The sequence below is a fragment of the Pagrus major genome, chromosome 15 (genome assembly GCF_040436345.1).
Source record: "Pagrus major chromosome 15, Pma_NU_1.0".
In the NCBI taxonomy this organism is placed as follows: Eukaryota; Metazoa; Chordata; class Actinopteri; order Spariformes; family Sparidae; genus Pagrus; species Pagrus major.
In genome coordinates this window covers 14,055,111-14,069,151 of record NC_133229.1, presented here as the reverse complement: position 1 = coordinate 14,069,151, position 14,041 = coordinate 14,055,111, and the positions used below count along the sequence as shown (strand labels likewise).

At 43.3% G+C, this 14,041-nt stretch overlaps 1 protein-coding gene across 6 annotated transcripts in view; it reads right to left on the bottom strand.

Moving 5' to 3' along the window:
* Nucleotides 1–871: 871 nt before the first annotated feature.
* Nucleotides 872–14,041, bottom strand: part of fgfr2 (fibroblast growth factor receptor 2) — a 41,978-nt gene continuing 28,808 nt past the window's right edge. For all 6 annotated transcript variants that reach the window (XM_073481922.1, XM_073481923.1, XM_073481919.1 and 3 more), the window contains 8 exons: nt 13,697–13,818; nt 12,747–12,857; nt 10,700–10,890; nt 9,923–10,045; nt 8,367–8,437; nt 4,722–4,859; nt 4,050–4,155; nt 872–2,610 (listed from right to left, as the gene is read on the bottom strand). In XM_073481922.1, coding sequence (XP_073338023.1) covers nt 2,446–2,610; nt 4,050–4,155; nt 4,722–4,859; nt 8,367–8,437; nt 9,923–10,045; nt 10,700–10,890; nt 12,747–12,857; nt 13,697–13,818 — 1,027 coding nt within the window. In that variant the 3' untranslated portion in view covers nt 872–2,445. The remainder of the gene's footprint in view (nt 2,611–4,049; nt 4,156–4,721; nt 4,860–8,366; nt 8,438–9,922; nt 10,046–10,699; nt 10,891–12,746; nt 12,858–13,696; nt 13,819–14,041) is intronic.

Below are 14,041 nucleotides of genomic sequence, written 5' to 3'. Positions count from 1 at the left end.
TTATATCAGTACCAGTGTTGTTTCTGGAGCTCTCGCTAATGCCATGACCTGTCACACGGATGTTGTGGGAGCATTCTTGCTAGGAGGTTGATAAGAAACCACCATTACTAAACAAGACCACACACACGGCTGCCGCTATCAATCACATTCGCTAATAGATCAACTTTGATTATCTTACATCAAATCAGATAAATCAACCGCTCACTCTGTTGAATTAAATCTGTTCTGATAAGAGAAAAAGGGGAAATCAATCAGCTAATCAGAGCACCTATTAGTCTGCCAGGAGGCGAACAAAGACTCTTTGTCTGATCACACTCAGACAGATCACAGACAGACAGAGCCACGCTATCACGACAATGATGAGATCCCTGTTCATTAACAAAATTGCTTTGAGCACACTGGCATTAATTCAGTCTCTAACTTGATCACATTTACTCTGTTTGTGCTGAGCTCAGCAGTTTTGCATGAAGCCTTGGGTTATCAGGATAACTGGGGAAAAAAATGACAACACTCCTATCAGAAAGAAGTAGTCTGAAATACAGAAAAGTATCCTCCCCACTTATTGAGCCCTTGCAGTTCTGTCCAGTTTGTCTAAATTAATTGCACATGGTGGAAAATCTATCTCCTCGCATAGTAAGGAAAGAGCCAAGAAATACTTAGTCCCAAAAAATCCTGAGTACTTAGCAGTGACAGCTAAACCATCTCTGCCCACATCTGATACAAAAAAGAAATTCCGCTGTGCAGTTAAATGGTACCACATTCTTCAAACTTAGAAAAATAAAACAATTTCAGCCAGTTATTTGCCATTCACTGCAAAAATGCACATCTTCATACTTAACACCCAGCAAAATCAGAGACTGGGACAAGAATATGTTTTTCCATCGTTTATTTTCGCAAATGTGGCATGAACACTTGCAAAAGAACATCTTAAAGTTGGTCCAGTAGAAAAAGACAAAAAACACTTGAATGATTTAATACTTTGTTTTTCAGCTTTCAATTCTGTCAAGTAAATTTGGAGTCTATATTTAGTCTAAATGAGGGAGCGGATTGCTAGTAGGTGGTTTCCAAAATCTGTTTCTGTCAATCATATATAAATATCCAGAAATAAATCTCGTTTCCTAAAGCAAAGCTAAGAAAGAGTAAAATGACTGGATAGAAATGGCATCAACATCTACATAAGAAAGGGATTAGCTGACTATAAAATGTACACTTTTTAAAATTTAACTTAATATTCACATTCATATATAAAACTTACAAAACCTGGATCTTTCAAACCCACTAAAAATAGCCTTTTTTCTGTTACTGCTGAAAGATCATTTTAAATTACCATAAATTTAATGGATTATTTATTTATGTATTATCAGCATCATTAATGTCATCATTTCTGCCATTTTGTTTTTGTTCTTTTTTCCAGACTTTTTCTGATTCATCTCAAAAAAACATAAGTCAATAAATTAACATGCTACCTCAGTCCCTGAAAGCCAATACTCAACTGTGTTACTGAGTGAGAGTAAGACAGGTGTGTGTGTGTGTGTGTGTGTGTGTGTGTGTGTGTGTGTGCGTGTACATTAAAGTGTGTATCCGTGTCTGTTTGTGTGAGTTTGTGTGTGTGTGAAGAGAAATATAGGACACATAACCTGTTAGCGTACCTGCCTCAAACTCAAAGTAAGGTAGGGAGGGTTGGGGTTATTTCGGAGTCCATACAAAAAATAATTCATTGTAAATATATAATATATATTTATACATATTTTGAATATATTTACAAATATACCCAGCACTATACATTATACTGTGTATTTTTTTCTCCAGAATAATTGGGAAGGTTTATCAAGAGAACTGAAAAAGAAATGCATCAATATTACAAAATAAACAGGAGAGCAGTTTCTATATGTGCTCTCCTTCTATTCCTCTGGTTTGTTAGTTGAAGCTGTCTCTCAGTCCTTTTCCTATTCGTCATCCTCTTCTAGTCCCTTGTTTTTAAAGTTCACATCGGTCCATACATTCCTCCAGGAGCAAATAACAATCTTGGAATGCCAGCCACCGGAATGGGATCACCAAACAAGTAACGTCGTCGATTGTAAATAAAAAAAATCCTCTGGGTACAAACATGAGAACTAAAATGAAAAGTCTGTGTTTATATGAAGGGAGAGGAAGAGGAGGGTCCCCAGTTCATTCATTCAGTCAGTAAAAAACAGCTTCTGTAGGGTCCCTGCCCTCTCCTTTAAGACCTCATTGTGTGAGTAGTGTGTGTGCATGGCAGTATGAGTGTGTGACAGCAGCGCTGCCACCAGCCCAGTCCCATCTGGGTCCATTAGTCCACTGGGATCCAGAGGGGTGATGGGGGGGCAGGAGGTTTGGAGGATTTCGGAGAGGGAGTCTGTGCTACGTGTCTTTCGGGGTAAAACTGGGGCAGGTCAGGCCGGGGTAGAGAAGACATTCTGGGGCTCATGTTTTGACGTTTCCATTGATGTGCTGGTACTTGGGGAGGCAGGGCTCGTCCGGTAAAGGGTCGTGGGAAAACACAGAATCGTCACCGGAGGAGCAGGAGCTGCGAGTGTCGGGGAAGCTGGGGGAATACTGCTCTGTTGGGGCGCACAGGTCCAGATACTCCTGTAGACACAGACAAAGGAAAAAAGAGGGTTGGGTGAGATAATTTACACCCAGACACAAGCTCAAGAAAACAGGAGAACGCACATATAGTGGTGAAACCCAGTCAACAAGGACGGGGACTTTCCAGAGGAGAGTGAGAGAGTATCATCTTCATTATGATGTTTATCTAAACCGTACCAAATCACCCTGGAAAGATTTATGAAACAGAACAGAAAAACAATATTAAACTGGATACTGTATGAAAATATTTTCAGGAATAATAGGTAATAAATTGAATGTTTGACTGCTGGACCTCGGAGATAGCAGGGTTGACCTAGTTGTGGTTTGGGCCACTATAAAATGTTTGAATGTGGTGGGGAAGCTGGGTTAAATAGGATCCTTTAAAAACCAGAGAACTGGGGCAGAGATGTGGCGACGCAGCCTTTACAACATCCCTTCACATCACTCTCAAGTTCAGTCCAAACAAATCTGACATCTGACACTGAAGCACGCAGCATAAACACTAGAAGATGGCTGGAAAAAATAAAGAAGCTGGCAGAGCTCGACGCGCACCCCCTCCCCAATCACAATGAAGATGAAAACCCAAAGAAGTCCTGTTATTAATCTTTAACTAGGTCCAGTTTTGGGAAGTTGTTCTGGTCTTTTCATGTTGGCTGAGGCACCCTTTTTGTTCCCCTCCTGCTTGTCTTTCATGGCTGTTATTGGGACTAGTTGTGAGGAGGAAGAGTTCTTGGGGTTTTCTAGAAAATGAGTGCTGGCTTCCATTTTCCCAGCTCAACACGAGAAGGCTCACATTACTAAAGACCTCCACATCTGCCAGCGGTTTGGGGCAGCGAGAAAGTGGGAGGGAAAAAAAAGGCAAGAAAAAAAGGCACTTTATTACATTTCAAAAGTTCAAACTCAAACTTGGGCTTTTTTGGCATAAATTCATGAAGTTTCAGCTCCAGAGCAGACGAGTCTTGACAGCTTTCCATCGACGGCCTCTTTTCAGGTCGGCACGCGGATATCACAAAAGACAGGGAGGGGAATGGAAAGAAACGCAGGCTATCACAGGGGGGCGAGGACCGTATGTGATGATTGGGCAACTTCACTGGGCCGTAGCGGCCATGTTGGGCCTGGATCAAATCATCCGGCCATTTTTTCGGTCACCGTTCAGGCCTTGTGTCAGCAACGTGGCTGCTAACGCTCCTAAAGCTTTCAGCAACCCTCCGCTGAACTCTGCATGCACTGGCAAGAGCATGATTTAGTTTGGATTGAGAAACATGTTACTGTGTGTAGGAATGTATCATTTGTATTCTGTTTTATTGTTCTGAAATGTCCGACTCCTATCTGCCAGGAAATTATAGGGTTAGTGTAGCACGAATTCTGACCACCCTGACTCCAGGAACTTTATGGAACAAGACGTGTGTGAATGAAAAGAATGAAAGAGCTGCACTCACCTCATTGGTGCTGAGGGTGAGGATGCGATCCAGATCCTCTACTAGCTGCTTGAAAGTGGGTCTCTGGGATGAGATGGCATGCCAGCAGTCTTTCATCATCATGTACCTGACAGAAAGAAAATCAGAATTTACTCAAAGAGAAGAGTGGATTAAGGTCGACAGAACAGTCCAAGCCGTGCCACTCCTCATCTAACTTGTCTGCAAGTTTGCCAGCTGAAATGATTTACGCATCTGGACTCAGGTGTCTCCATATCAAAGGATAAATCTAAACCGCATGTGTTGTGTGACACCATCTCATTTGGAAATTTATTTCAGTCTGCTGTCAATAACAGAAACTCTGGCGTGCTTCTGATCGCAAACATGCCTCCGAGTGTTTTGGATTTTTTAAATAGCATCATGTGTTTGTGTCATGCACTGCCACTGTGTCTGTCTCTACTTTGTTCTCCATCAGCCCTCTCAGTGTGGCACCGTGACAGAGCTGTGCCATTGTCCTCTGACTGCAGAGGACTCATTGTGAATGAGGACACTGATAGCAGCCAGTCACAGCTGTGCAGAGGCCCGACAGAGTGGACACAGTCATGGATCTGATGGAGACTGGGATGGCGTTAGAGTGTAGCGTGTATTTGGGAGTCAGTGTTGGGAAGATGCAGAAGGATAAAGCAAAACTCTTACAGCTCGTTGGTGCAGTTGCCAGGCTTGTCCATGCGATGTCCCTCTTTGAGCAACTTGAAGAGCTCTTCAACAGGAATGCCAGGGTAGGGGGAGCCCCCAAGGGTGAAGATCTCCCACATCAGCACCCCAAATGACCAGCTGATGAAACAGAAAAACATTTACATTAAACTATAGTCAGAACACCAGTATTCATCTGTAAATAGCATTCAAGAACAGACCCCTTGAACATACAGATAATTTACATTCAGTCGCTTTGCCAAAGTTTGGAAACAGCTTCAACAGTGTGACTGCGCTGGTGTCAATGCCCTCTTTCTGCCGTCCGGTGGCTTGTGGTGCGAACCCGCTCCCAGTGCCACTCAGGCCCTGATCTCAATGATGGCTTTTGTGCCCTGCTGGCCTGTCACACAGCCTGGCATTATCCAGTCACACCACACCAAAACAAACAGCGGACCACCCACGGCAGACAAAAGAGGACGGAGAGGTCCAGAGATGGATAGCGACTATTAACTATTAACTACTTCCGCATCCGAGTGTCCGGTCGTCAAGTATCAGTGAGTCTACGGCGGTGATTTCGATCACTGTCACGCTGTGGGTCCACACGGCGTCTCAAATGAATCACTCTTGCACTGACAGCATGCTTGATTCACGTCAGAACAAAGGCTCTATTATAAAGCGCAGACACGAAACACTAATGTAAGCATCCAGGCAGCCACAGGCGTTGTTAGTGGTCCGACCAGGCGAGTAGACATGGTCAGGCAGGTTTATCACTTCCTCCATCTGTTTACACAACCAGCCCCAGGTTTGTTCCTTCCTCTATCACTGCGTTGTATCTCTGTACTTGTCGACACACTCATCTCTCCTCTCCGTGCTACTTTGTAAGCGTCGCTTAGTGCTTGTCAACCTGTTGCTCCATCCAACTGCAACCAACCTTGACTCACCAAATAAACACCCACACCAACATGCTCCGGGTCACTTTACCTGACCTGGATTGGGCCTTATGAGAGAGGACTTATGTATTCCAGCCAACTAGATACACAAGCTATACTTAAACATACAACACAAAATGTGCTCTCAATTTTATACTGATGCTTCTATATGACCTACATAAGCAATCAGCAAGAAGGCTATTTCTGTATAATTATTACAGTTATTCATAATGTCTGTCTGGGTTGGATTCAGACTAATCTTGGTTGGATAAGACATAAAAATGAAATGGAGGAAAGAAGCTGCTCTGTAGTCTGGTGGTACAGCAGCAGATATTTCTGTATTGCCAGGCAGCAGCAGAACACCTGGCTAGTAATGTAAGGTTTCATGTTGTCCTTGCTACCGGGCTATATCTTGCTGTATAGCTTAATATTATGAAGACATTAAAAGGGGAAAGCATTGTAAAAAGTACCCAAAAGTCATACTTGAGTAAAAGTGAGATATATATATATATCTTATATATATATAAGATATATTTAAAATATTACTTTGGTCTTAAAATATCTGATATTAAATGTACCTAAGTGTAGAAAGCAATTTTCTGGGGGGAAAAAAACAACTAAATTACAGTAAAAAGTAAATACCAATAAAATAAATAAATTAAAAAATGTGCTACTTTGGCTCTGATGCAGCATGCAATCTGTTATTAAATAAATGTAGTGGAGTGAAAATATAAAGTAGCAGAAAATGGAAATACTCAAGTAAAGTATCTCAAAACTTTATATAAGTACAGTGTTTTAGTAAATGTACTGCGTTTCATTCCATCACTGCTGGGAAATGTTGATAATTTTAGCTTTAGCTCAACAAAATTATTACAACTGAGCAACCAAATGTGTTAGCTGTAGGGTTACATTTAGCCTATTTTTACCGTTGTTATTAATCTTAATAGCCACAAATAGAAACATAATTAGCTGATCGCAACTGAAAACAGTCCACAGGGGCTGCCAGAATCAACAAAACAAGAAATGCCCTTGTAGTTGCTTTGAACAAGTCAACCAATCAGTGTAAAAGTAACTCTGTATCAGCAGAGTTAATATTCTGGAGTTGTCTCTCTCATTACATTCATATTTCAAACAGTGAGGTTGTACATTCTCTGTTGCTGAACTTATGTTATCGATTAAAAGCAACATGAATATGAATGTTGGCGATCCGGTCAATACATGTACATGCATCAGTGAATCTGGTCAAAATATGAAGATTTAAGGCTCTGAAACGCGGTATAGGACCTAGAGCTAAAGGAATACACTTGTTTTTCTTTTTGATGCTGGGGGGGATAAGACCCCCCACATGTCCTCCACGGAGCCTGGCTGTGATACCATCTCTCTGGGCTTTAGCTGCAGTTCTTTACCTTCCCTAAACCAGCCGGAGCTGAGTCCCCCTGGACCCATTTGTCAAAACAGCGAGAGGCGAGTTTCATTGGAATTCATGTATTCATTTAATCTGATGTCATATATGGATCGCCTACGCTGCTGATGATGTCTGAGTGTGAGCCCGCCAGCCTCCACCTCCCCAACGTCTCTCCTCATCGTCCTTTTCCCTTCATACTCTATGTGAAAAAGCCAATTACTAAGAGTGAGTGATGAAACGTAATTAGCAGTGAGCTGATAGAAAGGACTGCAGTGGCCACTTCATGCCTGCACCCCCCCACCCTTCAGCCCCCGGTACTCCCCCAGGTTATTGACTGGTGCTGCACTATGAAACATGAAGGGCATCATGTGTACGTACACATATTATTTATGTAAACATACACACACACACGGACAGTAGAAAGGTTCCCTATCCAAGTGCTTAACTGGGTGGGCGCTATGTTAAGCATGCTACTGGTGTATGACTCATAGATTCACACAAACACAAACTCTCCTTTCCCAGGGGTCAGCATGCGAGGCATTTATCTAATTGCCACATACACTTTCTGCTGCCAGTGTCTGGAGCAGAAACTTCAAACGACGCTGTCAGAACGCATGAGACTCAAACACCAAAAAGAGAGGCAGGCTCTTCCTTTGTTCTGTTTTTAGAATGAGTACTCTGGAACTTAAAAAAAGAAAGAGACAGAGACGGGTCAGCAATTCACATACCAGATGAATGAAATTAAGAACGGTGGTGCGAAAGGATGCCGGGTAGCAGGCGGTGTGGGGGGGATTATATTGATCATGGAACGTCTCTAAAACGATGAGCCACATGTTCAAAGTGTCGCCGAATGAGGAGAGTGAAGAAGGGGGTTAAAGGAGGATGAGGGCCACAGCATTGTTGCGTTCAGACATGTGTGGAGGCCCGAAAGGAGGGGAGACTTCCGAGCCGAGCCGGAGGGGTGAGTCGGTGGGGGGAGGAGGCGCTTGTGGGCTCCGGGCTCCTTCCAGGGCCCTTTGAAGCCGGTCAGATTAGTAACACGGCATTGGCTACAAGTCTAGCGTGAAATCCTCACTTTTGCCACAGACCGGCCAGTCCTGGACCCCTATAGGCAGCTGCCCCCCACCTAACACTCACCAGCACTGCACCAAAACACCTCACCAACTCCTGAAAAACAACCCTCTGAATCTGACAGCCGGCCTCCAAATGAAATCTTAAAAAGTGGTAGTGTGTTTTTTGGTCTGAGAAGGGTTTTATGCACCACTGGTGTGTGTAAATGGATTTCCAATCATGTAGCTGTGGTTATATACTTACACATCACTCTGGTGTGTGTAGACCCGGTCAAACAGCGCCTCTGGAGCCATCCATTTTACCGGGAGACGACCCTGAGGACACACACAGGCGAGAGGTCAAACAAAATGTACACACAACCCACCCCTGGATTTCTTTATTCCTGGCCTGATTCATTCTCTGCTGGGAGATCTCATTACTGGAGGAATATGTGAGAGCAGCCTGGGGAATAAGGCACAAGAGCGACAGTCTGGGAGGAAGGATTTCCCAGAGGAACATTTACATTGTTAAAGCAATAGAGCTGATAAACAGGGTCACAGATAAAGGAGAGTTTATCTCTATGTGCCATTAAAACACTGGCGAGTAAGCTAAGCACAGCTGACAAGGCGACCTTGGTCAATATCGGTGTAGTGGAGGACTGGCAGGAATAATCTAATGAGACATGGAGACAACACCCAAGTAGGTCCTTTTAAAACAGATTTTTCAGCTGATGTACATACTAATGGGCGATAAACTTACTGCTACCAGAATCAGAACTATGCAAGAAAAATGGTAAGAAATACACAATAACTATCCAAAGACTGTATTGTGGGTTTATTTAAAGGGGCACTATGCAGTTTTGGAGAAGAAATTCAAACTCAGAATTCTAATATTTACAATATTAATGAGGTAATAACACAAACTATATATTTAGTTTTCCATAACTGAATAAACAAGCTGTTCTCAGAGGAAAATAAGGTCCCCAGAACACTGTTTGAAGCTAGAAAGGTGGCAGGGTCCGCCAAATATAAACAACCTTTGCTTTAAGGTCAGTTAGTTTATTCAGTCATGAAAACGAAGGTAGTTTGTTTATTTAGTTTGTTGAGGCATAAAAAAATCAGCCAATGAGGATCTTTCTCATCTGATTAAAATTTCTTCCCCAAAACTACATTGCGCACCTTTAATGAAAATAAGGCCTCTGTAAGTAGTTCTGTTCCTATCAGATCAAAGTAGGAAATGAAAGAGAAGTAGCACTACAATGACTGCTCTGTCTCGATTGGTTTAACGCAAGTGATCATCAGTGTCGCTGCTGTCATTGTCCTAATCATCATTACCATCAGCATCATAGCATATTGTTGTTGTTGCTGTTGTCAGCTAGTTCTCAGCGTGATTGTGCATGCGATGAAAAGCCATCCATGCATACTAAATGAGGATGTGCGAGCAATGCTGCTCCGTGGTGGGAAAGAAAAGACACCACTGGGCCACTATGGAGATGTCAATTATGTTTAAGCCGCTCCCCTCTCCCACTCACTCCGTCTCTCTTTTTTGCCTAATTGTATAAGTGTCTATGGAACTGAAGGAAAAAAAGAGACTGAGGGATAAACAAGGCAGGGTCTCCAGAAGCACTACATTCACAGGCGGCCTGGGAACCTGCCGCTTCTGCCAAGACACCAGCCGAGGGAAAGAGCGCAACAGAAAGATGATGAGGGGAAGGGAGGGAATTAGAGAACAGAGAGAGACGGGTGGACTAATCTCACACTGCGGCTCTCAAAAACATTCCACTCCCTCAAAGCGCACATCCTTGCAGGTTGAGGACTCACATTGGTCGTCTTTTTATAGTAGTCGATGTTATGGACGTCCCTGGCCAGGCCAAAGTCAGCGATCTTCATGATGTTGCTCTCTGTGACCAGGACGTTCCTGGCTGCCAGGTCTCTGTGTATACACTAGGATGGAGAGAGTGAGAAAACAGGGGGGAGGAGGGAGGAAAGAGGGGAGGTCACAAGGTGGAAAAAGTGAGGGGGAGAGAGGAATAAGACGGTTACCTCACTGCATAAATAAATCAGCTCTGACACAGGTGTATACTTCATTTTGGAATGGTGTTAAAATGTTTGCGGTGCATGTAATCATCCAGAAATCTCCTGCACAGAAGTAGCACTTGACTGCATGACATGACGCCGCGATGACTGCACTGACATGAACATGTCTGGATAAGTAAAGATTCCTCACATACTTTGCCACATATATGGCTGGAGTTGTCTCTGCGCATCAGCGCGCATGTGCAAGCATGTTCATGTGTGTGCGTGTGCGTGTGAGGCTGTACGCTCTGTCACATTCCAACAGTGAGAGCGAGCGTGAGGCTGCTGCTGGCCAACATGGCCGCATCCCCATTGTGAAAACCTCACAATCCTTCCACACAGAGGGGCTTTTGTCGTGGGATGGGATGAGACAATGCAGGGATTGGACAAGGGGGTCAGAGGAGTGTTTTTAGGCGACAATATTCCCACAGTGACGCACGAGAAAGCTTCCTACGTAAAACCTTCGTGGATAAAGCACGTCAAATGTTCAGTGTACTGTGTTTGTGCGTGTCCTCGTCTTACCTTCTGTGAGGCGAGGTACTCCATGCCCCGTGCCACCTGATAAGTGCAGGAGACCAGATCTTTGAAGGTGAGCTGTTCATCTGAGACACGGGCGATGTCATAGGAGTACTCCATGCCGGGCGGCCGGCGGGCTCGCAGGTACTCCCTCAGGTTGCCTTTGGAGGCGTACTCCACTATGACATAGAGAGGGCCTGCAGCGAAGAAAAGACCCACATTACCTTTTGAACACGGTCATAAATGATTCCCTTTGAGAGAAAGTGACAGTGAACAAAAATCTGAGTGAATTTTTTATGGAATGCATCGCAAAAAAAGAAGAGGCACCTCTGGTTTGAGTGTCAAGACTTGAAAGTTAAAGCTTGCTTCAAGTAAAATACTCTTCAAAGACATGAGGAAGCTCCTCACGGCAAATTTTCTTGACGTTTAAACAGAATTTTAAACTAGTCCACTTGTCTTGAGGTATGGAAACACTCATAAAGCAGTCACAATTTAGCACAATTTAATCATTAAGGTTAAACATTGCCAGAAAAAATATTGCATATATCACATCTTTGAAGCAACAGTTAACCAGCGTTATCACCATTTTGTTTTCACCTGTGTCCCTTTGTTGTTTGGCTGGTTGGTTTGTCAGCAGGATTACACAAAAACTACGGAATTTCCACCAAACTTGAATGGAGGATGGGTCCAGAGTATAGACCCCATTAAAGGTGCACTATGTAGTTTTGGGGAAGAAATTTTAATCGGATGAGAAAGATCTTCATGTTTTTATGCCTAAACAAACTAAATAAACAAACTCTCTTTGTTTTCATGACTGAATAAACTGAATAAACAAACTGACCTTAAAGAATAACACAATTTCATACTGTTTTATTTTGTTTATATGTGGCGGACCCTGCCACCTTTCTAGCTTCAAACAGTGTTCTGGGACCTTATTTTCCTCTGAAAACAGCTTGTTTATTCAGTTATGGAAAAAATAAATATTTCTGAGTTTGTATTATTACCTCACTGATATTGTAAATATTAAAACTCTCTTCTCCAAAACTACATAGTGCCCCTTTAACTTTTGGTGCACATCTGGATAAAGGGATTATCCAGGAATTTTTTCTTGCAACATTTTTCATCATTTTTGTTCATTTCTCAGGGAATAAAGCATACATCTTGATGATGGCTGGTATCTATGAGTGAGTGCAATTTGATGCAGATCATAATAAAAATCCGGTTCTGGTGGATTTGAATGTTTTCACAGAGGGTAGTCTTATTTTCAGCCACTATACCGTAACAAATAGGGATAAAAACCTGCAACTACCACCGATGTGCAGCTGAGATAATGGAGATTCAGAAAGGTACCTATGCAGGTTGGCTTGATTGAATTAAAGGGGACTGTTAGGCCTTGGCAGAGGTTTGCACTCTACTGAGTGCCATTCCTGTTCATTTGAGTAATGGATGCTCATTTTTTATAAAGAAAGATTTGAGGAAGAAGACATGACATCACATTAAATGTTTACATTAATAAAATATTGATAATATGCTTAACTACTAGTATTTCTGGTGCTGACTAATCTGGCACATCCCTAATGGAAAACAGCTTCCAGATGGCCAGACTGTCCACTGCTGCTTCCTAGCATGTTTGTATTTTCTTGTAAATTTCCAAAACTTAAAAAAAATCATAATTATTTTCCACAGGGACGAAAAGTTGTGTTTAGGTGTGAAAATGGGCTTAATGGATGTGAATGGACTGCATATTATTTCTTGGCAACACTGATCTTCAGAAATAGCTTTGAGAAAGGGAATTCTTGTGCTCACTATCCTCTTTTCATGTCCAATTAAAATCCAACCTCTCCATATGACATACAAATGGCACCTTGTACTGCACTAGCTGATGTGGTCTGATGACACATTTCATGAATTTGTTTGAGGTGCACAGCAACCTTTAGTGCAGCATTACAAGACAGATCAAGCAGCCTCTGCAGAACCTTGAAAATAAGACACTGAATACTAAGAATCCCCTTCTTAAGGTAGTACTTATGATGTTGAGCCCTCTCCTACTTACCATCTTGTGTACAGGCCCCCAAAAGATTAATAATGTTCTTATGTTTGCCGATCATCTTCATCATTTCCATCTCTGACACCAGGTCAGACAGGTCTTTCTCGGTAGCGTCATCTAAGAACAGAAGAGATGGACAAAGGTTACCAAGAAGAACTTGCCAAAACAAACACACCTCGCCCTGTCTTCCCTTTAACCTCCACTCAGGACTCTGTAGCTGCCCTGCGAGACAACACCTCATTTTGTAGGTGCTTCTCATTAAGTGTGGCTGACAGACAATGTGGACTAAAATTACGGCAGTGAGGGGAGCTCCTCACACAGACTACAGAGGCATCCTTTCAGCAGCAGGGGGAGGGAGGGGAAGGAATTAAAGACGTTCAATCTGGATTCATTATCTGCGGCACAGGCTCCTTTTTCATGGGACTGGTTGAGACAGAGGAGCTATCCAGACAGTCAGAACGGCATTGCCTGCATTCCTCTGCACCATTACCTTACCTGGAGTACCTCTGAAGAGCAAATTTCTATTGTCAAGGTTGGTCCACTCGCCTGCTGCTGTACCTGATCTAACCGCCCCCCACCCAAACACAAAACCAACCCAGTGCCCCCTCCTGCTGCTTTCATTAATCATAGCAGTGCTGCTTGTGTGACTTGCCTCTTTGTGTGGGTGCTGACTGAGCTCCAGCCAGCTGCTGCTCTGGGGTCAGGTATGTGACCGCCCCTAACCCTTACCTGCCCAGCCTGGCCGTCACTCAGCAACCACCAATAACGAATAATAACGACAGCCTCAGGCTCCGCCTTGCACCTTTACTGAACCCTCGCCGGAGCATAAATCAGCTACAAAATGTACTCAGGTTGCCCACAAGACATAATGAAGCAGTGTACATCAGATCCCAGTGGTCTGATTCGAAGCACAAGTCACACGTTTACCGTTACAGCCTCACAGGAGACCTGCTTACCTTTCAGCATCTTGACGGCGACAGTTACAGCCTCCTTGGGTTTGTCCTTATCGATGCCCAGGGCCTCTGCCATTACCACTTGGCCAAAGCAGCCTTCACCTAGGGGCTTGCCCAGGGTCAACCTGCAGCACACACAGAGAGGGAAGACAAGAAAACAGACAAGAGGCTGTTAAGCTGCTGAAACACAAATCGACCTGATCTGACTGTGGCATCGATTCTCTCCCTGTGCAGAAATAAAGAAAGAGTGTGAGAGCGAGAGAGGGAATGAGACCAGGCAACAAGCCAGTTTCTCAACCTCAACCCTGTGTTTTTTTTCTTTTCTTTTCTTTTTTTTTTTTTACTAGA